Here is a 27,340-nt window from a genome sequence, read left to right as displayed (position 1 = left end):
CTTTCTTCCTTGTGTTGTACCCTCTTTTCATTCAAGTAGTTCATAAAGTAAGATTAAGCCATTCCACGGGAATAAAAGGCACAGCATAGGGAATATAGCCAATGGTATCATAATAACATGTGTGACAGATGGTAGTTGCACTTGTGAGCACAGCATAACACTGAGTTGTTGAATCACTATGTTGTAGACCTGAAACTAATGTAACATGGTGTGTCAACTATACTTTAGTAAAAAAAGAAATTAGAAAAGAAAGATTAAATCATTCTAATTTCCTTGAATCTGAAATGTAAGAAAGAGTAGAGACAGCTATTCCTTTCGTGTGGGTTCCGAAATGCAACATGGAGGAAAGCTGAGTCACAGCAGGCACCCAGTCAGGAGAAGGCTTACATTCGGGCTGCTTGGTAAGACAGCCACCTCAGGATAGAAAGACTTGAGTTGGCTTGGAGATGATATGTAGGTAGGGAGTAGTTAAAAAGTAACCACACTCAGTGAAGGTGCAGCTACCATAGTGTGTGTTATTAAGACCATTGTGCATGAGGCATTTCACTCAACAAGTGAATTTCTATGCAATGAGTTAATGGTAAGATTAATTCACTATAACTTATTTATCAGTCTTTCCCAAGGGCTGATATGTCCTATATATTGCATTACATTTGTGGTAGCCTACATTTATACTTCTTTGGGTAATAAAGGCAACTTGTACTTATTTGTAGACCATTTACAACCATGGTATGAAGGAATATTTGTAGATAAGTGTCAAGCTTTATAATTGGTAGTGTTGGGGGATTTGCTTGCCCTTTTGAAAGACAATCATTCTCTAGATACTATTTTCCAATAAAGCATGTATTTTCACAATACTTCTTGTCATTTTATAGGGTAACTATTAAGTAATGCAACTGATTTTTTAACAAATATGTCAAGACATATATTTTAATAAGTCTTGAAAATCACTGCATTTCATCAAGTCTAAGAAACCAGTGATCTAAAAATGCACTCATTGGAAAATGCTAAGAAAAAAGAAAACCTATCAATTAATCTCTGATCATAGCTTTCTTATACTGATTTTTTTATTGAAGTATAATTAATTTACAGTGTTTTATTAGTTTCAGGTATAAAATACGATTCAACAATTCTATACATTATTCATTGCTCATCACAATAAGTGTACTCTTAATCTCCCTTATCTATGTCACCCATGCCCCCACCCACCACCCCTCTTTTACTGATTTTAAGAATCTGGGGGCACCTGGGTGGCTCAGTTGTTTAAGTATCTGACTTTAGCTTCGGTCATGATCTCACGGATCATGAATGTGAGCCCCTCATCAGGCTCTGTGCCGATAGATCGGAGCCTGGAGCCTACTTCAGATTCTGGGTCTCCCTCTCTCTCTGCCCCTCCCTAGCTTGTGATCTCTCTCTCTCTCTCTGTCTCCCCTAAAAATAAATAAACATTAAAAATTTTAAAAAAGAAGCATCTTTATACAAGAGGTATGAAAAAGGAAAGGGAATGGTGACTTCATATCAATAAAATCAAATCCAGTGGTAACCTGAAAATTTATATAGTTAAGATGTTTTTCATTGTTCAAATAATATTGAAACTAATTCTACTTTTACATTCAGAACACAAAAGAATTTCATCTTTCCCTCAATATTTTTTTCACTAAAATCAGTATTATCCAGTTCAGTAGCTTTCCCATAATTACCACATATGAATCTGATTAGTTTTTGGTAGTTTCAAAAACTTAAATCTCCGTTGAGAGGATAAATTTGTTTTGCATCCAAGGATAATCAAATAATGTATTGGGGTTTCTGAAAACAGTTCAACAAAAAGTTTCAAAAATATCTTGAGAAATTATTGGAGCATGCCAGCAGCCACGTTAAACCTTTGAGGATTTCAATACTCGTTTAATGCAAAAGTCTTGTGTATCTGTGTGCTCAAAAATTTTGTTACCTGTAATATCTGATCTGTTACTTATAAATCATTGTGAACTAGAGAATACCCTAGCCTGTGCTTTTAAGGGCTCCCCAGGAAAACTTGCCATTACTTTGGTAGAAAGGTAGACTAGCTCATTTTCCTGCTCTTTGGATGGAGAAGAGCATCACTGAATTTGTGGCAGTAGGAACTCTGACCAACTCCCTGGAAGGGAAAGACATGTCAGTGGGGCAGGACACAGAGCTCATGCCCTACAGTAGACTTCATCATCACTGGAAGACTCTGAGGGGTGGGCATCTAAAAACCAACTTGCCCCTTTATTCATACCCAATCCCTCATTCTTACTTGGATTTGTTAACCTTCATGGATTGGTGGGTTCATCACGTTTGGAAATGATATGGCCATTATCTCTTCATATATTTTGGTTTGTCTCCATCTCTCCCCTCTTCTTTGGAGACTGCAATTATTCACATATAATTTAAGCAGTTGTCCCACAGCTCACTGATCCACTCTTCCCTAGCCTCTAGTCTTTACTCGCTATTTCATTTTGGGTAGTTTCTATTGCTATGTGTCCACGTTCACTGATCGTTTCTTTTGCAGTATCTCATCAGTTCTTAATCCTGGTACATTCTTCATTTCAGACATTGCATTTTATATCTTTAGAAGTTTGATTTGGGTGGTTTTTAAGAAAATACCTTTTATGTCTCTCCTTAAGTTACTTTTAAAAAGCTTTTTATTTTGAAATGATTAGATTCTCAGGAAGTTGTGAAGCTGGTATGGAGAGGTCCCCTGTACCCTTTGTACAGTTTTCCTGTTGGTTACATCATAGGTCATTACAGGACAATATCAAAAGTACGAAATTGACATGGGAACATGTGTATGTAAGTTCTATGCCACTTTCTCACATGTATGGATTTGGGTAGCCAGCACCGCAATCAAGATACTATGCTTTTTGAACATTATATTTTCCTACCTATGGAAAATCAACTTGCATTTTTCTGCTTCTATGCATGCCTTGTAATTTCTTATTAGATGTCAAATAGATGTGAATTTCATCCTGTTGGGTGCTGGTTTGTTGTTAAGCTGTGCTCTGGGACACAGTTCTGTTACCTGGAAATAACTTAAGGTTTGCTTTTAAGCTTTGTTTGGCTGGACCAGAGCAGCCTTCATAGGAGGACTAATTTATCCTTCTGCAGACTCTGCCAATGATTCTGACTGCTGGGAACATACTCTATTCCTGGTTAGGGATTATACCTCTGCCCCTTCTGTGTGTTCTTTACCCAGACTTGGGGTTTCCACAGGGCATGCATGTGCATGCAGATCTCTGGGGCTCTCTCTTGCAGTTCTGTTTCTGGTGCTCTCCCTGTGAACCCCTTAAGACCCCATGATCTCTGGCACTCCCAGCTCTACCTCCTCAACCCAGAGTGATTGATGCCTTCTGCCTGGGTTTCCCTTCCACGTTCCATGTTCAGGCAGCCTGGAAACTCTCCAGACAGTAAGCTGGAATAGCCGTAGGGCTCCCTTCTCTTGTTTCCCTTACAGGGAACATCATGCTGCCTGGTGTCCAGTGTCTGAAGACCACAGTTTTATATAATTCTCTGGCAGTTTCTTAGTTGTTCAAAGTAGGAACACTCCTCACTTTGGGATCTAAGTTTCCTTATGTTTTTGAATCTAAATTTCCTTATATACAAATTCCGTAAGTATAAAAGGGAGACAAACTTGTACTTAAAAGGGGGATGTGGCTCTGCTTATAAACTAATGTTCCTTCATTTGCTGAAAAGGTGTGTGTATCTTTTTTTGTTTTGTTTTGTTTTTAAGAAGGTGTTTGAATACAGTTTTGAAGTTGGGTTGTTAAATTTTTCTCATTCATAAGCCTGGTGACTGACTGACTTCTTTGCTCATATACTAATGAGTTTTAGTGCTTTCCAGATAGTGTGCCAACACTGACCTTTTTTAATGTTTTTTAAATTTATTTTTGAGAGAGAGAGAGACAGACAGACACAGCACAAGCAGGAGAAGGGCAGAGAGAGAGGGGGACACTGAATTCAAAGCAGCTTCTGGGCTCTGAGCTGTCAGCACAGAGCCTGACGTGGGGCTCAAACTCAGGAGTTGTGAGATCATGACCTGAGCCACAGTCAGCTTAACTGACTAAGCCACCCAGGTGCCCCTGTCTGCCAACAGTTAAATGTACAATGTAAACTGTTGAAATCATCTCTGTATCTTGACCTGTGACACCTATAGTGCCTCAAAATGGTCCTTGCAAATCTCAGGAAACACCCTGAAGGCATGTCTATTCCTGTACATTTTTTTACCCTGAATCCTGCTCTCCACACCCCCCCCCTTCCCTTCCCCAGCCCCTCCAACACACAAGACAACGTTGGCCCCTTGGAACCCATCAGAGCAAGATCCGGAAGGACTCTCATCTTTGAAGTCTGATGTTGCAACAGCAGGGCCTTCTGCTGGGCCCTGGCAGGCCTCACTCAGTAGGGAGGCTTCTTAGCATTAGCCCTGTAAGTAGTCCAGCGTTTACTGAGGACTCATGGCTGCCTGGGGGCTGGATGCGTCACATTTACACTTCCATGTAATCCTCAGAGCTCACGCAGGCCGAGGAATAGGGTGTTCCCACCAGTCAGAGTCACCGGTTAGAGCACTCACAAGGGTGTCATCTCTCTTTTGAAAAAAATAAAATTAGTCCCACCATGAAGGCTGCTTTTGTCCAACCTAACAAAGCTTAAAAGCAAACCTGAAAAGGATCAAAAAATTTTTTTTCTGTTTCTTTTTTAAAATGTTTTTATTTATTTTTGAGAGACAAAGAGAGACAGCATGAGAAGGGGAGGGGCAGAGAGAGAGAAGGAAACAGAATCCAAAGCAGGCTTCAGGCTCTGGGCGGTCAGCCCAGAGCCTGATGTGGGGCTCAAACCCTTGGGCTATGAGATCAGGACCTGAGCCAAAGTCGGATGCTCAACCGACTGAGCCACCCAGGAGCCCTGTTTTTTTCTGATTATATAAGTAATAAAAGCTTATAGAAAATTCCCAGCAGCCACTGAAATTCCTCATGAGTTAAAACTAGGGCCAGTGGTGTTGCTCTTGGGGCAATCAGCCTATTCTGCTACTTGATCAAGAACTTTGGGTCTCTCTAGAGCAGGGATTCCCCCCCCCCCGGGAAGTAAACGACTCTTGAGACCATTCCTCATTTTCTTTGATCTTCACAATCTCCCTTAGATATGGATATGGTTATTTCTTTTTCAGATGAGAAAAATAGTGCTTAGAAATGTTCACGAATTTGCCCATGGCCTCAGCGGCCATTTGGTGGAGCCAAGATTCTTGCCACACATATCAGAGGATAGAGCCTTTATTCTAGGGCACCTGGCACCTTTGTTTGTGGTCACTAAAGTCTCCAGGTAACAGGAAGCTTCACTCAGGGGTCCTTTCCTGAGATTTTAGGAAATAGGGACATAACAACTCGTTGCTTGGCTCTTAGAACTTCATTGTCACTTTGAAAACAGTTTTTAAGACTTGAGCTCTGATTCATTAAATAAACTTTTTTATTGGGAATTACAACAGACATACCAAAAAAAAAAAAAAAGGTGTGTAATTCATTCTTTTCATACCTTTCTGCAGTAGCAGATAGAATTGCTCTAATGTGTGTATTCTTCACTGAACTTCTCTGCTCAAGCATGTGGTGCCTCTTCTGTGGGTGTCTTGGCTGGCTGCCAGGCTTTGGAGGTAGAAGAGACTGCTTAAAGTCACTGTGGACTCATGGTCCATGGAAACAGCGCCTGTGTATGCTCATGACGGCAAGAAATGTCACACACTTCCTCTGTAAATGCACCAGACTTGGTGTCCTGGAGTTTGAATCCAGTGGAGGCCAATAAGGCATGGAGTTTCATACTTCTGTCCCCATTGATCGTTAGGACTGAGGCCCTGGCATGCTCTACTGCAAGGGGCCAATGACTCAGCCAGGCCTGTGACCTGACGTTAGGGATGTCTCTTCCTGCCAGTTTCCGTTCTATAAAACTTAAGTTAAACAAAGAAGTGCTCATATATATTACAGAGGGTGTGATTGGTTACCAAGAAGTCTGCCTGATGGCTTTTAGTCTACGAGTTTATGGAAATGAAAAAATAATTAACTTAAAATCGCAATTATTATGGTATTGGCATCCTCATTTAATGTCTTAATTTTTTAGAGACTAGAGCATTTCTGTATGTTAGGACAAATGCAGAGTCATAGCCAGATGAGCTTGTTTTGAGAGTTTCTGCTTTCTGTGAGTGGATGGATTCTGTTCTGTCTGAGGGTAGATCCAGCCTCAGACCTAAGGGGGTGGGAGAGGTGTCCAGGCCAGAGTGCGATTTCTAAGGACCAGGGCTGATAGTAAGGGGATGGGCAGTGAGAGTAAAGAAGACACCTGCATAACTAAGTGCAAGGTGAGATGAAGCCAGAGGCCTTTGGGAAGTTTTCAGCTGGAGATAAGGGAGGACTCAGGAGGGCTAGATGGTTACCAGAGAAGATCAGGAAGCAGGGTAAAGCTGGAAGAAACCGATAATCTCAAACATACTTGACTTTAGGGCCATCCCATATCTCTATCACTTCAGATTAAGTATCTTGATCCAGCATCCTGTTTCATCTCATATACGCTTGTGCCTGCCATGCTTCCTTTGCACTAACTTCTTTCAGTTTCTCCAACTTGCCAAGCCCATTCCTATCTTAGGGCCTTTGCACATGCCACTCTGTCTACCTAGAGTGCCTCCTCTCCCACATCCCATATTTTAATTATTGGGTTATTTGTAGTCAGGTCTCAGTCAAATGTCATATGTTTGTGTATCCCATCTGGAGCAATTCTCACCCAGTCATTTGCTGTTACATTACCCTATTTTATTGTCTTTATAGCAAGTATCACTCTCTGAAATCAATTTGTTTTTGTTGACTTATTTAGAGTCTGAGTGCTCCTACTGGAATGTAAGCACTATGAGAGTTTTTTCTGTTTAATTGGTTATTACATCTCTACTGCTCAGAATAGGAGCAGGCTCATAGCCAGGGTTCAGTAAATGCCTGTCCAATGAGTGAATGAGTGAAGGGATGCATACAGGCCAAAACATCTGTAATTAAATGTTGGTTACTAACCTGAGAAAGAGCAGTCTGCTCTGATATATGTATGCATTTCTAATCTTTTGTGTTGTGTTTTAAGAAACTGATACTAAGGGTGTAATAAATATTAAATAATAAAATATGATCTTTACAAATTCTACTCTTGCTTCAGTAAACTAAATTAATCCTTTGTAGACTAGGTTATATAGGGTCAGAGGGTAAGGCAAGCTTTGCAGTGACAAGTCCTACCCATAGGAAAGCTAAGAGATCCTCATTTGAGTGAAAAGTTATTGAATTTAAAGTTAAAGTAAAAAGTAAACTTTGAGTTCGTATGAAGGTAAAACAAAAATCAGCATGTGTATTAAGTTTAAATATTTCTGTGTTTTAACTGAATAGTTTATAACTTGGCCGAAAACAGGTTTTTTAATTCTCTTGGGCAAATCCCAGCTGATGCCTGATAGTGGTATTCATTTATAGATGAGGCAGGGCCTGGCATGGGGGCTTTGACTTAGTGGATAGGAGCTGTTGCTAGGGCAGGATTAGAATGTGAGCTTCCTTGATTGTAGACAAGACCAAAGGCTAACAGCTGGAATGTGGGGCAACTCTGGCCCATGGGACAGTGGCCTGATCTTTCAGGGCATCAGTCTCTTGACTGGAAAGTGAGGAGGTTGAAATGAGTAATGGGGTTAAAACCAATAACCCCATTGCTGTATCCTTGTCTTTATTCCTTAGGTCTGGTCCCTTACGCTGAATCCATGTATACACTATGGCCATCAAAAGCTATTTATTAATACACTTTATATTTCGAAGAGACTTGCAATCTGGATAAAATTGAGGCCATCCCCTCTTTTCACAATCTCCCATACCATACCCACAACACCTAGCCTTTTAGCAGCCTCTTTTATTTCTATCACATTTATCTAAGATTCTTTTCTTCCCTTGGCTGATGGTACTGCATCTGTGCTTGGGAGAGACTGTTAGTCAGCAGACGATGCCTGGGAGCCTGGGACTCCTACAAATGCCTGTGAGGCCCCTTAGATACCCACTTCATTAACACGAGCCCACCTGATGCCTCAGTGACCTTCCTAAAGTGCTCTGAATGTGGTCAGCCAGTGGACATAGAAGCATGATACTTTGAGGACAACAAACTAGGTTTTGACTTTTCTGCTTGCTAAGGCAATATTTAACTTGGAGGAACAGAAGGCTTCAGCTCAAGAGTCCTTGGTAGGCATTTTCAAAAAATTAAGAAATATGAATCTTGCTAAATGTTAATGAATTAATCATATTGCTCTCAATTATACATGTATGAATTTATTTATTTATTTTGAGAGAGAGGAAGCTAGAGCAGGGGAGAGGCAGAGGGAGAAGGAGAGAGAATCCCAAGCAGGCTCTGCATTGCCAGCACAGAGCCCGACATGGGGCTTGAACTCATCCACCATGAGATCATGACCTGAACTGAAATCAAGAGTTGGATGTTTAACTGACTGAGCCACCGAGGCACCCTTCAATTATGTATTTAAAAAATTTTTACCGTATAGACATACAACATTTTAATATATTATATAGCAGCATTACTGCCCCTACTATATTCAATGCTTTTAGTACATTATTCACATTTTATAGATGTTGGAACATAATCCATTTGACATTATAAAACTTTAAAGCTTGCCTCTTTGAAATATGGATATCCGTTAAGAGATATACCAAGGCCTTATTGAGAAAGAAGCTGTGTATTTTACCTTTCCTTTTTTCTCCCCTCCATTTTGTTCTTTTTCAGTTAAGGTAATATAGTTTTGTAAGAAAATACAAAAAAACACAAGAATATTTTTAAAAATTGCTCTTAACTGCACCATCAGAAAATAACCTTATATGAACTTCAGTGATCATACTATATACACTATTTTATAGGCTGTCCTTTATATAAAATATGAACAATATGTTTTTATTTAATGAAATGTCCTTAATAACTGCATGATATTTCATCCTGTAGCGGTCTGAAGCAGGCATCCTATTTCTGACTAGCTGTGACCATGTGCTCATCTCATTCCTCAATTTCCTCACCCACCAAATGAGGATAACAATAGGACCAGCATTATATCAGTTCCAGTGAAGATTAAGCAGGTTATGACACATGATCCTTAAAACATGTAAAGCACTTACAATAATGCTCTAAATAGATACTCTTACTGAAGCATTATTATTCTATTGTTATCTATAATTTTGTTATTTTAATAGAATAATTGCCTGGCACTTGGTAAGTATGCAATAAATATTATTATTAGCTATATTGTTTTCAGCTTTTAGATGTAATAATACTATGATAGAAAAAAGTCTTTTGCTTTCTCTTCTTACTTCCCTCAGATAAACTTTTAGAAGTAGAATTCCATCTTTGCTACGTATTGCTAAATCACCCTCCAAAAAGGTTGTGCTAGCACACACTGACTGTAGCACTGTGAGAGAGGAAGCCACCCACTTGACAGCAAGTGATGTGGTTTCCAGAAGTGCTTCATGATGGAAATGGCAGCTGCTCACATGAGGATTTTTGCAGTTCTCCAAAATCACTGACTGTTGAACAATTGGGATTTATTCAGCTTCCCCTTCCTTTTCAGTGTTTAGTCTTCAGACAAAGATGAAAAATTTAAAAACATGTTTATTTTTTGTGTGCTTAGTATATTAGTCTAAAGTTTGATTAAGAAGATATTTGTATTGATATGAAAATTTAACTCGTCTATATTGTTAGGATGGTTTCCCCCAGTGAAACTAATATATGTTTCTTTATTTTTAAGAAAAAAGCAACAAGCCTTGGGAGCAGTCAGCCTTCCAGAACCCATGCTGGTGGAACAGCCCCGGCCACCAAGGTCAGTCATTTCCTGAGCGTGAAAAGACTCCTGCTCTACAGGTCTATCATAAATGGGTGGGGTCTGTAGAGAAGGCAAATAGTACCTATATATCATGGTAAGTTTTGAACAAAGTATCATTTCTGTGCTGAGGGCAGGGAGGGGAATCTAATTTCTTAATAATGGTCTGAATAATTTAAAACCTAGTAAAATCATTTATGCTACAATTTTTCCTGGCGTATAATAAGTGTTCAATAAATATCATTATCATAATACCTATAGATAATATCAGACTTCTACACATACTGTAAGTAGAAATATACTGCTCTTATTTCTTCAGAAAATAATTTAGATTCTCTTCATGAGCATTAGCCACACTAGGCTCTCTGCTAAATGCTCTGTGTAATTATCTTCTTATTCTTTCCACAGAGTTATAATTATTATTCCTTTATACCTGAGGAAGCCAGGGCTCAGAGACTTTAAGCATCCTTGATCAGATTGAAAAGCTAGTAGGATGGAACTAGGGTTCAAACCCAAGTTTCCTGTTCAGACAAGGTCCTTGATACTTCTGGATGCCAGAAGCTCTAATCGAGCCTCCTTGGTAATACAGCACTTCAGAGCCTTATTTTAAAAAATTGTTTTTAATGTTTATTTTTGAGAGAAAGAGTGGGGGGAGGGACACAGAATCTAAAGCAGGCTCCAGGCTCTGAACTATCAGCACAGAGCCCAGTGCAGGACTTGAACCTACAAACTTTGAGACCATTACCTAGGCTGAAGTCAGATGCTTACCCGACTAAGCCACCCAGATGCTCTTATTTATTTACTTTTAAAAGGTTATGTATTTATTTTTGAGAGGGAGGGGCATTAAGAGAGGGAGAGGGAGAATCCTAAGTAGGCCCCATGCTTATGATAGAGCCTGACACAGGGCTCCACTGTAGGATCATGATGTAAGCCTAAATCAAGAGTCAGACACTCAACCTACTGAGCCACCCAGGTGCCCCTATACAACTATTTTAAATAAGCATATTCCCTTTAAGACTGGGCAGGAGGACTTCTGCACAGCAAAACAAACCCAAGTTGTCTCTTTGCCACTTATTCTTAGCAAGTTTACCTATCCCCACTGAGCCTCAGTTTCTTCATGTATAAAATGGGGATAGGACGTCTTTTGACAGATCTGCCAAGAGTCTCCAATGAAATAAAATATTTAAAACACTTAGCCCTCAGCCTGGCGATTAGTAGGTGCTGGGGAAAATGTATGTCAGCTGTGACTACTCCTGTTGGCCTCACACTCTGTTTGAATGTCTAGAACTAAAAAAGATGTACTGGGGTGCCTGGGCAGCTTGGTCATTTAAGCATCTGATTCTTGATTTTGGCTCAAGTCATGATCTCACCAGCACCTTGTTTGACTCCACACTGTGAGTGTGCAGATTCTCTCTCTCTCTCTCTCTCTGTTTGGGATTCTTTCTCCCTCCCTCTCTGCCCCTTCCCCACTCGCTCTCGCTCTCTCTATCAAAATAAATAAACACTTAAACATATATATATTAAATAGAAAAATATTTTTAAAATGCCATATATGTCCTGTCTTTTATAGAATTGGAACCTTTATTTAACTTATGCTTAAATTATGCCTCTAAACATGAGAAACCTCAGTAGAAAACCCCACCCCTATGAGATTTAGTGGATCAGGTGGAGATGGTTTCTAAAATTTGGGATTATCTAAAGGCTTGGGGGGAGGTGTTTAGTAGATTGTGGAAATTCACACCTAGTCAGTCATTAAAAATTCTGTAAAGAATTTTGGCATCTCCCCAAACCCTGCTGTGTCTCAGGAAGCTGAGGGAGGGAGTGTAGCTGGGAGATGGAGGCATTTTAGCCACATACTTAGCATTTATTTAATGTCAGACTTGACCTTCTTAGCTTCTAAAACATTGTCATCTCCTTACCTATGTTGTCCTCTCTCCTGTTGTGCTTTCCTGAGTTGCTTTGCTTCACCAGTTTCCTGAGTATTAGTTTCTCCAGAGTTTCATTCTTCAGTCCTCTCTTTCTCAGATCCTTAACATTTATAAAGTATTGGAACAAAAAATAAATGTATATGTTATACTTGCTTACTTCTTCCTTTGATGCCCAATTGAAAGGGTTGTAACTCAGCAGCAGCATCACTTTTTAAAAACAGGTCATTTCCTGGGGCACCTGGGTGGCTCAGTCAGTTGAGTGTCTGACTTCAGCTCAGGTCATGATCTCACGGTTTGTGAGTTCGAGCCCCGCATCTGGCTCTGTGCTGACAGCTTGGAGCCTGGAGCCTGCTTCGGACTCTGTGCCTGCATCTCTCTCTGCCCCTCTCTCACTCATGTTCTGTCTCTCTCAAAAATAAATAAACGTTAAAAAAATTTAATAAAAGGTCATTCCCATGTATCATTTAGAAAAGCTGGGTATTAGGAGCGCCTGGGTGGCTCAGTTGGTTAAGCGTCTGACTTCAACTCAGGTCATGATCTCACGGTTTGTGAGTTCGAGCCCTGCGTCGGGCTCTGTGCTGACAACTTAGAGCCTGGACCCTGTTTCAGATTCTGTGTCTCCCTCTCTCTCTGACCCTCCCCTGGTCACGCTGTCTCTTTCTCTCTCTCAGAAATAAATAAAACATTTAAAAAATAATAGAGTTAAAAAAAAGCAAAGCTGGGTAATAGCATTTGTGATTAACTGAAACCTTTTACTATACAATTAATTATAATGACACAGGCAACATAATATTACCCTGACACATGACATGACAAAATAGTAAATATAATTGGCAGTAAGAATAGCTTTGTTTTTCTTGATATTTGATATACTGAACTTGAAAGTTAAGTGATAATTTTACCATTATAAAGAAAACTTTATAGCCCATCTTAAAAGTTAAATATTTAATCTGAAACTTGTCATAAGCTGTGAGATTTAGAATGGTTACCATGTATTCAGAACTGTTTTATGATTCTTTATGTAAGAACTGTTTTGTGTTCTTACAAAATGAGTAATTATGTGCATAAATAATATCACTGCCATGCAGTTCTGGGCTTGGAAGATCCAAAGCACTTAAGTGACACAGATCTTTCTAACTGAAAATAATTATCATAAGATGCTTAGCACTTAAAATTCTATTTTTGATAAATTAATAATGAGGACTAATAAAGTTGCAGAAATTATTTATGCTCTTATTAAAGCCAGTATGAAAATAGTTGTGATCTGTAAGCAGTCATACAATTGTATTGTTGGAAGAGTTCTCAGGCAGGGTGGATTGTAACTACCTCCTCCTTCAGGTGAGGAAACTTGCATTCGGAATGTGTCTGCAGTAGGGGCACCTGGGTGGCTCAGTTGGTTAAGTGTCTGACTTCGGCTCAGGTCATGATTTGCGGTTTGTGGGTTCGAGCCCCATGTTGGGCTCTGTGCTGACAGCTCAGAACCTGGAGCCTGTTTCAGATTCTGTGTCTTTCTCTCTGCCTCTCCCCTGCTCACACTTTGTGTCTCTCTCAAAAATAACAAACATTAAAAGTAAAAAAAAAAAAAAAGGAACGTGTTTGTAGTAGGCTACAGCTATTAAGATATATAGGCTAAGGTTATTAGTTCCAAGTGGAATCTACTCTATTTTAAGCCAAAAAAGAATTTTTTAAGGATTGGTGGGTAGCTTGTGGAGATCCCAAGGGCTCCAGTAGAAGGACTCTAAAGCTTCACAGCCATGAACAACACCCAGCTTCTTTTGTTGCCACCACAGCTAAGCACGTGTCGCATTTAGGACCAGATGCCAGAAACTCTGCCACCACCAATCTTCAAGACTAATGGCCTTGTCTTACACAGATTCCTTGGTCAGCAGTGATCTCTCTCTCTCTCTCACTCTCACTGGTCACTTTCAGCCTCATTCTTTTATGGCATGTGTGATTGACCAACCTAAGTCATGTGCCTCAACTCTGCTACGAGGGACCTGAGGATGAGTGCTCTGGATTCTATTTGGGAAGGTGCATATGGAGTAGGTGGGAAATTTATCAATATGTAGTGAGAGTTTTCAAAGGTGTGGCCAGCTGCCAACCGACAAATATCTACTACAGAAAGGAAAACAGGAGAACTGCCTAACTGAACCATGATATGTTGTTCAGCAATATTAGAGGGAAAAAAAACCAACAACCCTAAAAGGCGTGCCTGGGTAGCTCAGTCAGTTGAGCACCCAACTCTTGTTTTTGGCTCACATCATGATCCCAGGGTTCTGAGCATGGAGCCCTGCTTAGGATGCTCTCCCTCTCTCCTCCTCTCCCCTGCTCTCTGTCTCTCCCTCTTTCTCTAAAACAAACAAACAGAAGAGGAAACAAACAAACAGAAGAGGATACAAACATTTCCCCCAGCTACAGGAGAGATTTGTGAAGGAAGAAGCACCCATCAGAAAATTCTTTTGTGATTTTGCTTCTGGTTTTGCTATAAATGGCTGTGCTGGCATTAAATAGCTCTCCTCTCAGCTGCTAATTTTCTCATCCATAAGATTAGTGAGAGGCTGGATAAGCTATGTGTGTTCTGCATTCAGTGTCAGCCTTACCCCCACCGTACCCTTGGACCACATGTAGTTTGGGAGATGATTCTGTGTGTTAAGTAGGCAAGCATGCTTACTTTAATAGTTGTGTATGTATTTTAATGTGCCAAAAAATAAACTAGCACTTCAAACTCATGATCCCAAGGACCCCAGGCTAAATTAAAGGTTAAAAAGTAAATGTATTTTGTAAAATATTAAGTAAATATAGCCAATTACAAATGTTATAGGCAACGTGCCAATAACCATTGGGAAAACAAGATTCAGAGCAGTAATTGTCATACTGTAATATTCATATTGAATCAGTGGGGTTTTTATTGAAATGAGATTCTGATTCAGGAAGTCTGAAATGAGGCTGAGATGGTTTTTCTAACAAGCTCCTAGTTGCTGCTGCTGCTGCTGCTGGTCTCGCAACCACACTTTGAGTAGTGAGGATGCTGAATTGTTCTGATTGTGGGTAGTTTAGACTACCTGTACCCTAGATTACATAAACATTGCTTCTCGGGTACCTAGTCAAGAATTCTGATTCAAAAAAAGTAGGGTAAGGCCCAGGATTTTATATAGCTAATGCTTACCCCCAGATGTTTCAGATGCAGAGGATCTGAGGACCACACTGGGAGAAAGGATGAATCTCAGGGATTGGGGCAGCCAAAGACATCAGGTAATAATGTCCCTCTTCATTTCTAAGAAGAGGAGCCTCTTTCTGTATGTACTGTAGTGTAGGACTCTGAAAAATTTATTTCATAACATGAATTACTCATCTGTACTCTTCAAGAGCACAGGATCACTCACCTTGGCTGAGGGAGATGTGCTAATGCTGGGGGCTATGTTACCCAGGATGCATCCCTTTTGGGGTGTGGCCCAAATAAGTCACCCTGTGCTATTTCTGTCATGGGAGGAAATGAATGTTAGTGAAACCTAGATGAGCTGAGGTTTAGTTAAAAAGAAGTTTAAAGGAAGGAAATTACTAATGATAAAAAAAAGAGGAAATTTTTAATCTGTATTTTCATTGGGAATAATTTTAAGGACAGGGCCTTCTGCTGAGGGAATTATAAAATATTAGACTTGGGGGCACCTTGGGTGGCTCAGTCATTTAAGCGACCAACTCTTGATTTCCGCTCAGTCATGATCTCACGGTTTGTGAGTTTGAGGCCCATGTCAGGTTTGTGATGACAGGGCAGAGCCTGCTTGGGATTCTCTCTCTCCCTCTCTGCTCCTTCCCTCCCTTTCTCTCAAAATACATTTAAAAAACTTAAAAAATAGATTAGACTTGGAAGGGCACTTACTTCACCAGCTTTACTTAACAGAAGTAAGTGAAAAATGAAAATCTGTAAGGTGGCTATGAGGAGCACCTTGCAGAGGAAGTCAGAGGAGCCTCACCTGCTGTCTTCATGGTGTGGGTATAAAGCTGTGCAGATGACCTCTCTGCTGGCAGTCATCTCTGCCTTGGCTGGATGCACCACTGAGTCATCGCTCAGCTGTCAGTATCTAGGCCTGAGATTTCTTTTCTACAGCCACGTCTTCCTCCAGTCACATCCCAAGCTCAGGGTCCAGAGTCTTTATTGTGACTGGTTTGTAACTTTGGGAAAAGTTGGCTTTCCAGATTTCTTTTAAAATTTCATAACTCTTCTATTAACACCATCATTCATTCTGTATTACTTGCCATTTTTCTGTAATAAAGAGCATTGCCTTTCCATTCATTCATTCATAGCAATATGGACCCATGACTTCTTATTTTATTCATTGGCTTAAAATAATTTTATTATTATTTTGATATTTTAATTATAACACTGTACAATAATTTAGTAGAATTCTGACTCTTCTACGCTGCTTTTTTAAAGTATCCATTATACTATTTGAAATGTATTTGCGAATCCCCGGTGATGGTCATCATTAATTTGCTTTTCAGTTTCAAAGGAGATTTTTGGGGCGTGCATTCGCGAGAGCGCCCCACTTCGCTCGCTCGCTCATTTTGGGGGAGTCACAGGGTGACGCTTGGGAGCGGTAGAGCTCTGCCATCAGCAGGCTCTCTGCACTCGGCGCGTGCCCTGCATCACCCTCGTCGTTATTAACTTAGCCGGCTTCCGGGATGCTAGCTCGAGACGGGTGGGCGGGGCGAGCTCCTCCCTCCGAAGACCCGCCCGGAGCTCTGGGGCGGTGCCTCCGGGGCGGTGCCACCGGGGGCGGGGTGTTGCGTGCGTTGCGTCCCGGGCCCGCTCCGCTCCGCCCCATCCCGTGCCTCTGTGGGCTGAGGCTCACAGCAGATACTCCAGGGGCCGAGCCCAGCCTGGAATGCAAACTTCCCGAAAACCCCGCCGAAGTCTCTGCGCCCGGGGAGTCGGACGCTGAGTGAGTACCGATGTCGGCCGCTGTCTTCAAAGGCCGCGTCTGCGTCCCAGGCGAGCGCCTGGCCTTTCGCGACCCACACTCGCACCCTGCCGCTGGCTCCCCTGGTTTGGACCTACGCTCTCACTAGTCTCTTGACCCTAAAGATGTATTTCTTTCCACATGGGCTCTAAGTTAAATTGTGGTAGTTGTTGAGCCCTCCCTCCCTGTCGGTAACACTGTTGCTGGCTCTTCAGCTGGGACTGTGACTGGTGACCGGACGCGCGGTTGGGTTACAAAACCAGGGATTTGTGTGACGCGGAAAAAAGATGCAAAGAAGAAAAGCAGCAGCTGTGTCGATTTGGTTTGGCATTTTTATTTCTACGGTTAGACATCCCCCTCCCCCCTCAGCCCTCCCTGCCCTCACTACTGTGCTGACCTCCGTTTTAGAGAATGAGCTCACTCTGTATAACCTTTCCATGTACCTGATACATTCTGGGTGTGGTGTGGCATGTGTTGTAACATGTTTTAATTCTCTGTTTCCTTGAACACAACCTGAGACTGTGGTCAGATAACATCAGTGAGGGATAGTTTGTATCTGTCTTTGAACAATGCAAAGTGTTTTCGTAGAGATTTATCAATCTGTACTGTTAGGGTCCCAGTGTTTCTCAGTTAGAAGTGGGGAGAGGCTCATTCTTCATTCCTATTTTACAGCTTGAGAAAGCGAGGCAGAGAGTTTAGGAAACTGGCGGAAGGGGCAAGACCTGGCCTTCTCTGACTAGTTTTCTAGGAGCCCACCTGTACAGCAGAGGAACCAGAAGGCTCAATCAGCAGCTCTGGAAAGTTTCTCCTGTGAGATGTTTTGTGCAGGAAAAAGCCTCTGCATTGCAGGGAAGGTCAATAAGGAGTGGCATCTGCTGTCCAAAGGGGGAAACTATTTTCTAGTAAATAAATACCGAGTGCCCCTTTCTGATGTTTGTGGACACTGACTTCAGCTTTTGCACACTGAATTTTTAGTATTTAAAAGGATGATTGTTACTGAGAATGTGGTGGGGAAGGGGTGTATCTGGGTTCTGGGAGGCATTACAGAATTAAAATGAAGTAGTGACATTTAGCAAAATCATGCTGAAGTCAGAAAGGCTGCATCTGCCGACTGATGAAGAAAAGGGTACGCGGCCAATAGCAATGAGGGTGGAGTGGGAATCCATGTGTGTGTAGCAAGGACCCTTGGTGTCTATTATAAAGTTGTTGCAAACTACATAGCAGTGTTTATGAAGAAGCACATTAAGTATAAATGTTAGCTGTGGTTCAGTTCACAGGCTCTTAAAAAAGATTCCTAGTGCACAAGAAGAGTTGATTAGAGTATTAGTGGTTAATTTAGTTCCTTGATTGTTCTCTGAATTGGCCAAAGAAGGGTTCCTGTTGATATTTTTTCATTTGATAAAATCAGTCCTTTCAATTCAATAAATGTTTATTGAGTACTTACTATGTAGAAGTAACCATGGTAGATACTGTGGGAGTCAACATATATGGATCCTGTCTTTAAGTGGCTCACAATATATTAAGGAGCTAGCATTCTAAGAAGAAAAAAGTACCTAAATGAGACAGTGTAACTAATTGAGACTTAACTGTGTGATAACTTTTCATGCCTGAAGATCATTTTTTTGGAGAATATTTTATAGAGAGATGTTAAATATGTCCTAAGAAACTATACAGTCTGGTAGTTAAGAGGTCAAGCTCTTACTTTCTTAATCTGTAAAATGGGCATAATAAATGAGGATCGACCTCATTGCTACATTATTATCACATTATGTGGTATTCAGCTCATGTATAGAATATAGTAATTTTCACTAAATGTAGCAATAACTATTACTACTCTGTTCTTACACAGTTTAAACTGATCTGTTCTTGTTCTGAAACCTATTATGGTCACTTTCTAATAATTGATTATTGCCTAGTGTAGGCAGGAGAGCACAAGTGCAACTAATGCAACAACATCACCTTGCTAACAGGATTGTGCACGGCCACCACCCAAATCTCCAGTGTCCATGTATATGGACTAGCTCAGAAGTCATCATGTCTTAAGAGATAATGTAAAGTACCCTTAGAAATTGGAAATAATGGGACTGAGCAATTAGAGCTCTCCATAAAAATAGGGTAGCTCATTTGTTTTTAACCAGAGGAGTTAGCACCCAATTAAAAGGTATTTTAAAATGTGTGAGAGTGGTTTTGGTGATGCTTTAGCGTTCACTGGGAGAAAGACAGTTTTGTCCACTTAAGAATTGTCAGCTCCCCCTCCCCAAAGGAATTGTCAGCCCACATGTCAGTAGTACCCTGTTGAGAAACATTGTATAGCTGACATTTTTAAGTTAAACGCTATTCACATGGGGGCGCCTCGGTGGCTCAGTTTATTAAGCATCCCACTTCTGGTCGTGATCTCATGTTTCCGTGGTTTGAGCGGGCGTCAGTTCTGTGCTGACAGCTCAGAGTCGGGGTCCTGCTTTCAGATTCTGTGTCTCCCTCTCTATGTGTCCCTCCCCGACTCGCACTCTATCTCTAAAAAAATTTAAAAAGTTAAAAAAATAAAAAGCTATTCACGTAGTAAACATGCAGTGCCATTGTTGGTGACAACCATTGTACTTTCCTAGTATGCAGATTATTAATTCCATATATCAAAAAAACTATAGGATTAAATATGTTTCTCTTAGAAGGTCACACACATTGGGGCTAAAACACATATTCCAGACTCATACAGTCTCCCAAATGAGTGTTGCGAGGTACAGTGTAGAAGGAGACATAAAGATATATATGTATACAGAAGAGCATAGATTGTGGGTTTTTTATTTACACCAGACCAACCAATTAGTTCACGCTTGGGAAAAAGTATGTAATTCCACTAAGTAGTAATAGTACCTTAAAGATATATTGCTGATGGATTCCTAAGGAATGAAAAATGTAACTGTCATCTAAGTAATTAGATGAAATCTAACTGTGGAGATTTGTTAAAGCACTTTAAAGAGAAGGTTATTGGTCTTCAGACAGAGAATGCAGGCCAATAGGGTAATTCCAGGCTAATCCATAGCCCTAGGGATCTCCTAGTTCTTGTCTAGGATGTGCTGTACCCCCTTGGCATTCTCTAAGACAGTGGTTCATGCTGTGTAGTCTGGAGAGCATTTGCATCAAATTAACCTGGGATATGTAGTTAAAAATGGAAATTTTCCAGGCTCTGTCTCAGATGTACCCAGTCAGGATCAATGAGAAATCTACGGCTTAATGAACTCTATAGATAAATTTGTACACCTGGGAAGTTTGGTAACCACTGTTCTAAGAACAGTGTAAGTTGGACTCTACAGAGCCTTTCTAGAATCCGTCATCTTCTGGCGTTAGCAGTACAGTAATTTCAGTGAATTTACTAAAAATCCTATCTATCCACAGGAGCTCGGACTTCTGAATCATGCTGAGGCTCCCCCATGAACTGAATTGATTTAATGTTTGTGATGCACAAGCAAGGGCCTAGACCAATTCCATTTCACTCAGAATCGCCCTGAGATGGAGGCTAGTTTAGTATGCAAGCATACCCTTTGGACCCTGTAAACTTTGGATTCTGTAATGGGTTGAGGTCCTCTGCACAGTGATGCAAGTATAAAGACCTAGCTTAGAACCTTGGAGCCTCTGGAGTTGCTCTGAACAGAGTTGTTAGTGGAGGGGGCAGAGAACTGTTCCCACAGAGAAACCAGGGGCTCAGGCTACTGCGTGTAGTCTGCCTTTATCATCTATACTAAGAGGGTGGACAGAGAGGGTAGGTAGCATAAAGTAGGATAATTTGCACACTTTTCAGTTATATGTGCTTTTTGTATTTCCTCCTTATGAAAAGAGAAAATTGTGTTTATATCAACGTGATAAATAAAATCTTTTTATATAAATCCATTACTATAGCTAGCCATCATTAGAATCCTGGAATATAAATATTCTGCTAAAATATATACCTTGCATGCTTTGACACATGCATCTTTTCATAATATTTTATTTACAGAGATGTATGAGAAGGGTTGGTTTATAGCAGCGATTTGAAACAGGAAGCCAGAATTTTAATCTTCCAGGATTCTTCTCCTTTTGTCACCATCTCTTTATTTAACTCTGTCTTTATTTAATTTATGTTAAAATATATCCATTATATCTATGTATTTGGAATAGAAAGGGGTTCTTTCAGAATTCAGACTAAATTTTTTAGGCATACACAGTATTTTAAATGTTTGAAAGCCTTTAGATGGGGAATGTATGTTCTACTTTGTCACAAAGCCCATTTACCCTGTCTTCATACTGACCTACCAGAAAGACTTATTTACCTCACCTATCACATAACTTTCTTTTGAATTTTAGACCCTAGTCTGCAAAGTTAGACAAATAAAATTTTCTGAAAATTCAATTAGTCATTTGAAACTTGCATCCATATAATATATATTTGGGGAGGGCTTGTGTGTGTGCACATACTTAACAGCTGAGGTGTATACTGGATGTGTGTTTCATTAGTTTCTCCATAGGCCCCAAATACTTTAAAATGACAGCAATATTGGGATTAGTGATGTCTATAGCATAGTCTTGACTTACAGCATTAAGAAAGGTGTTAGAGGTATAATCACAAGTGTCAAGTGTCCCTGGTTTTAGAGCCATAGACTGGAGAGGACAAATATTCTTGAGGTATGGCAAGGCTGCCTTTGTAGGGAGCATCCAGACTCTTCATGAACCTAGATGGCAATATCAGCACCAAAAATCTTCCTTTAAAAACTGTCTAGAAAATACTTTTGCAAAATAATTCTGTGAAACTATCCTAGTATCTTATGTTGTCTGTTTCCTTTCTTTTGACCTGATTAAAGTATGAAGAGATTAAGTCTGTCACCAGGAAAAAAGTGCCAGTGAATAATAGATGGTAGAAAACCGTGGTTATTTCACTGACCCACTATCAAACCGTCTTGTTTTAAGCTATCTAAAGCAGTGATTTTCAGTGATAAGGAGGTTAAAAATCACCTGAATCACAGCTTTTCAGTGTACAGTATGTACTCTTCTTTTCTTTCCCATAAATTTCTGAGTGTTCGTTGACTCCCTGTATCCATACTGTCTTTGAGTGACCTTACCTGGGCCAAGGACCACTGAGCTAAGATGTAAAAGCTTGGCCAGTTACATTTGCCCAATGGTTTGACATAACATTGATTGCCAGTAATCATTATGCACGTTTCTAGTATAGAATGTTTAAATAATTATGAATTCGGGTATATTTTGCATAAATTTTCAGTGTTTCAAATTAGTGATCCTTTTTTCCATGGCAGTATTATAAGACTAGATTAATTATTTTTCATGTGCTAGTTTACTCTAATCTTGAGTTTTAAAGAATCAAGTAATTAATCACTGGGATTTTAGCCATAAAGTGTCTACATCTCTAAGAAATAATGTACTCCTTTGCTGAATATTCATGGATCAAAAAGGAAAGGTTAACTTCTTTTGGCCATTTAGTTTGAGTGTTCCCTTGCTTTCAAAAATCTTTTAATTATTGCAGTGATTGGTGCTGAATTATTCTCAGATAATGTTCTTGTGTTGAGACAGGATTCCTAATCTTGGAAATTAAAATTGTTTCCTTCTCTAGCCTTTCTGAGAATCGTATTCTTACACCTCTTCAAATATTTCCGAAGCTTGAATGTGATAAAGAGTGATATACCTGTTTGCAACTAAAATATTTGCATAATACTCCAGTTGATTTCCAGTTGAACTGGTGGTAAACCACATCTTCTCTGTGTATGTATAACTACATTCTCCACATTCTCCTATAGACCAGTGAACTGAAAGTTTGCTTACCATTCAAAATGGAGAGACAATCAATAGGAAATAAATAAAAGCTTAAGAAAGAACATTCTAGCTAGTGCTGATAATCTGAAAATAATTCTAGAATGCTCTGGGAGAGGGATTAGGTCCAACAGCATGGATATAGTTTGGAGAAGCTTTCCAGCTAGATATTTAAAAATAAAGGGGAAGAGAAGGGAACTAACCATTTATTAATTGATTGAAAAAGTGCTTTGCTAAGTGATTTACCTAGGGTTTCATTTAATCCTTTTATGAGTTGCATATTTTGTGAACCTGGATGGCCCAGTTGGAAGACCATGTGACTCTTGATTTCAGAGTCATGAGTTCAAGCCCCATATCGATTGTAGAGATTGCTAAAAAATAGGTAGTTTAAATAACTGAGAGAGGAATGTGTATCTAAATTCAAAGAAGCACTAGAAATCAATATTGTGTTCTCTATTGTTATGCTTCATATCTTAACACGGTTGAAATTCACTGATGGATGAGGTTTCCTGTTTATATGAAAGAGAGTATTGTACACTGATTGGAATTAGCAAATAATAGTTTTGTTGACAGAGTTTCTTGAGACTTTTTAATGGGCAGTAGAGAAAAGATAAATTAGCCATCTTTGAATGTGGTGAAATTTTTAGATTACAGGATTAAATAGTATATAACTGAGAAGTTCCTTATGTAGGAAATTGAGAACTTTTTACTTAGATAAGCTGCAATGTTCATATTTTTACATCAGTTTCAAATGAAGCTTACTTTAAAATCTTCTATTCCATTGATTTTTTTTATGAACTTTTTTTTTTTTTAATTCAAGTTAGTTAACACACAGTGTAGTCTTGGCTTCAGGAGTAGAACCCAGTGATTCATCTCTTACGTATGACACCCAGGGCTCATCCCCAAAAGTGCCCTCCTTTTGTAAAAAAGTATTTTAATGTTTATTTATTTTTGAGAGACAGAGAGAGACCTAGTGTGAGTGGGGGAGGGGCAGAGGGAGAGAGAGAAAAGAGCAAGAGTTAGAGAGAGCGGGAGAGGGAGGGAGGGAAGGGAGAGGGAGACACAGAATCTGAAGCAGGCCCCAAGCTCTGTCAGCGCAGAGCCCAATGTAGGGCTCAAATTCACAAGCCATGAGATCATGACCTGAGCTGAAGTCACGCCTAACCGATTGAGCCATCCAGGTGCCCCCCCAAAAAGTGCCCTCCTTAATGCCCATCACCCACTTCACCCATTCCCCCACCCCACCTCCAGCAACCTTCAGTGCATTCTCTATATTTAAAAGTTTGTTTTCTATATTTAAAAGTCTCTTTTTATCTTATTTTTCTATCCCTTCCCCTATGTTCATCTGTGGAGTTTCTCAAATTCCACATATGAGTGAAATCATATGATATCTGTCTTTCTCTGACTTATTTTGCTTAGCATGATGTCCTCTAGTTCCATCTACATTGTTGCAAATGTAAGATTTCATTCTTTTTCATTGAGGAATAATATCCCATTGTATATAATACCACATCTTCTTTATCATTTTGTCATTTGATGGACATTTGGACTGTTTCCATAATTTGGCTGTTGTTAAAAGTGCTGCTTGTAAACACTGGGATGCATGTGCCCCTTTGAATCCGCATTTTTGTATACTTTGGATAAATTCCTAGTAGTGCAATTGCTGGATCATAGGGTAATTCTATTTTTAATTTTTTGAGGAACCTTCACACTGTTTTCCAGAGAGGCTGCACCAGTTTGCTTTCCCAAGAACAGTGTAAAAGTGTTCTCCTTTCTCTGCATCCTCACCAACATCTGTTGTTTCCTGAGTTGTTAATTTTAGCCATTCTGATAGGTGTGAGGTGATATCTCATTGTGGTTTTGATTTGTATTTCCCTGATGATGAGTGATGTTGAACATTTTTTCATGTGTCTGTTAGCCATTAGAATGTCATCTTTTGAAAAGCGTTTATTCATGTCTTCTGTCCGTTGATTTTTTTTTTTTCCGTAGGAGGAAGTGGGATGAAATGCAGTGAAAGGTAGTATTGTTACTTTTCCCATTTTACAGACAAGGAAACTGAGGGGAATCACAATTAAGGAATCTGCTGATTTCATACAACTGGTAGCAGAGGTAAAATTCAAACACGTGCCTGGCTACAGAGCCATTATCCTAACCACTCAACAATACTACCCCTTTAATTGAAAAGATTAAAGTTGCTGTCACTAGACATTTGTGAAATTGTTTTGTTTATGTAGTTTCCAGAATGACATTTGATTTCATTTCACATTTTCATTTTGATTATTTGAAAATAAGCTTAGACAAGGGAACCTTGTTATAATTGCTATTTTTTAAGTCTTTTTTAAAAAATGTTTTATTTTTGAGAGACAGAGAGCGCGTGAGCTCACCTGAGTGGGGAAGGGCAGAGAGAGGTGGACAGAGAATCAGAGCAGGCTCTTCCCTCACAAGCAGGGAGCTGGAAACAGGGCTTGAAGCAGGGCTCGAACTCACGAACTGTGAGATCATGACCTGAGCTTAAGTAGACGCTTAACTGACTGAGCCACCCAGATGCCCCTGCTATTTAAGCCAACTTACTTACATGGATTCTGCATGTTCTCCCCCAGTTAAGAACATGCTTCACTGGGAAGCTGGATGGTCATGTGATAGGCTTGTATTTCAGTTCCCGCATGAGTGGTTTGGTCTCCATATTTCTTCATAAGCTCCTTTTCATTTTCTGTTAGAGTCTGTCATCCTTGTAGAGATTGAGGTTCACAGTTGATTTTGTAACACAGGGACTCAGGAAAGTTCTCAAGTTCTCTCACTCTTCATTAAGTACATGTCTAAGGAATGAATTTGAAAGCCCAATGGAAGCCAGGCTGAAAGGCTCTGAGACAGCTGTTCAGCAAAGCTCAGAATTGTTTTATTATACAGTAATCGTATCCTCACTAACCATATATGCATTAATGAGCCATAATCCTTTAGGGTTTGTACAAATCTGTGCTCCTGCTACCAAGAGTCATCTTCCTTGACTGATTGGAACTTAGGTCTAAACAGGCTATACATTTGAATCCAAAGAAAAGACAATATTGTAAAAATAATATTACTCTTTTTTCCTTAAGGCAAGTGACATATGTGTGTAACTTCTCCGAGCAGTGGTTACCACAGAACTGCTCTACCGTTGTGAGAGTGAAGAAAGAGAAACTTTTGAGCCTGCTGGTATTCATAAAATTTTTTAAAATCACTGATTTGAATTCCTTCGTATGTGCCAGGCACTGAGCCAAGTACTTTACAAATGTGCCGTCATTTAATCCTCACTGTTTTTATACCCATTTCAACAAACTAAAAGTTGAGCAGCTTGTCTGAAGTTACACAGCTGGAATTAGACCCCAAGTCTATGGGACTCCAGGGGCCAACCACCAGTATTTCCCATTTGCACATCTGTCATTGGGTACATTATTTCATAAGTTTCACATCATTATAGCTAGACTATTAGAGTTGCTGATCTTTAGAATATTCAAGCCTGACATTTTACTGATGAGGAAACTGTGTTCCAAAGAAGACTCAGTGTCACACAACTTCTCAAGAGCAGTCAGTCTGAACACAACTGGAGAAAAAATGCTGCCTTTCTACTCGTTGATGACTGAGCTAAGCTGTGTGGCATGCCCTTTTCCTTTGCCCACAAAATAATTATCATTCCAAAAAAAACAGAAACACTGGAAAATTGGAGTTTGCAACGCAGTGAAAGTTGCCTTGCACCAGGAGCTCAACTTCATACCTTTTGTGTATTATTTTTGAGTGTTTGTGGTTGTCCAGTGTCAGTGCTTATAATCAGATGCTCTCAGCGTGTGGCCAAAACTTCTATAAACTCAGGCGTGGATTTAGCTCACAGATCAGCTGTGGCTATTGTCCTGGTTCCCAGGCAGTGTTTGGATGTTTATTTTGAGGTCTGCCCACGTGTTGCATCACAGGCCAAAACTACATGTGCTCTTCACTTTCCAGAGCAAGGAGAGCTCAGGCTTCTATTTTTATCTTAAGTATGTGTGTCCATTTTAATATATTTCATGAATGTGCAGTGTACTCAGTTGAGATGGAATCATCTTGTTTTCTGCAGATAGTGTTCAGATTGCCTCATTTCTCAGTACTCTACTTATTTAGCCTATTCCACTCTGGACTGAATAGCTCTTTCCACTTCTGAGTCTTGCTCAAGCTGTTTTGCTCACTTGGAGTCACTATGCTGGCTCAGCCCCCATCTCCATTTTTTTTTTAAATTCAAATACAGTTTATTTTAATTTTTGAAGAAAGGAGAGTCCACTTATTATGGCAAAGTTGATCATCATTACTGTCATGTTTGCACTCAAATCCAAGCCCTGGCACTTCTTAACTGTGTAATCTTAGATAAGTCACCTAACTTTTCTGAGCCTTAGTTTTCTCATTTATAAAATGCAGATAATAATGGTTACTTCCTAGGGTTTTATGAAAATATACTGAAATCAGACACACAAAATGCCTGTCACAGTTCCTGGTACATGGAAGATTCTGTGGTCCCCACCTGGCTGGTTGATCAGACTATAAATAATAGTTTCAATCTCTTTTATGAAGGCTTTCCTAACCATCTTCCAAACACGCATCTCAGAAATAGTGTCCCTCTTCTGATTTCTTGTAACATCATGTTATGCTTAAAATCCTATCACAGTGGTTCTTATCTCGTATTACATAAATGCTGGGTGTAAGTTGGCATCATATGGAGATCTGCATGTTCTCCCCCAAAGAGAAGGCTCTACTTCATTCACAGATGATCCATTGTTTATGTT

The 27,340-nt window shown here is 39.9% G+C and overlaps 1 protein-coding gene across 7 annotated transcripts in view; it reads left to right on the top strand.

Moving 5' to 3' along the window:
* Window positions 1-27,340, top strand: part of CAST (calpastatin) — a 103,311-nt gene that overhangs the window by 22,786 nt on the left and 53,185 nt on the right. For 5 of the 7 annotated variants that reach the window (XM_077765214.1, XM_077765217.1, XM_077765213.1 and 2 more), the window contains exon 3: window positions 9,803-9,874. In XM_077765214.1, the coding sequence (XP_077621340.1) occupies window positions 9,803-9,874 (72 nt within the window). Of the gene's footprint in view, window positions 1-9,802; window positions 9,875-16,626; window positions 16,743-27,340 lie in introns of those variants that run through there. The other 2 variants (XM_077765219.1, XM_077765218.1) reach the window with 1 other exon arrangement.

Source organism: Crocuta crocuta, unplaced genomic scaffold, assembly GCF_008692635.1.
Source record: "Crocuta crocuta isolate KB4526 unplaced genomic scaffold, BGI_CrCroc_1.0 scaffold645, whole genome shotgun sequence".
NCBI classification, from domain to species: Eukaryota; Metazoa; Chordata; class Mammalia; order Carnivora; family Hyaenidae; genus Crocuta; species Crocuta crocuta.
This window is presented reverse-complemented; position numbering and strand designations above follow the sequence as displayed.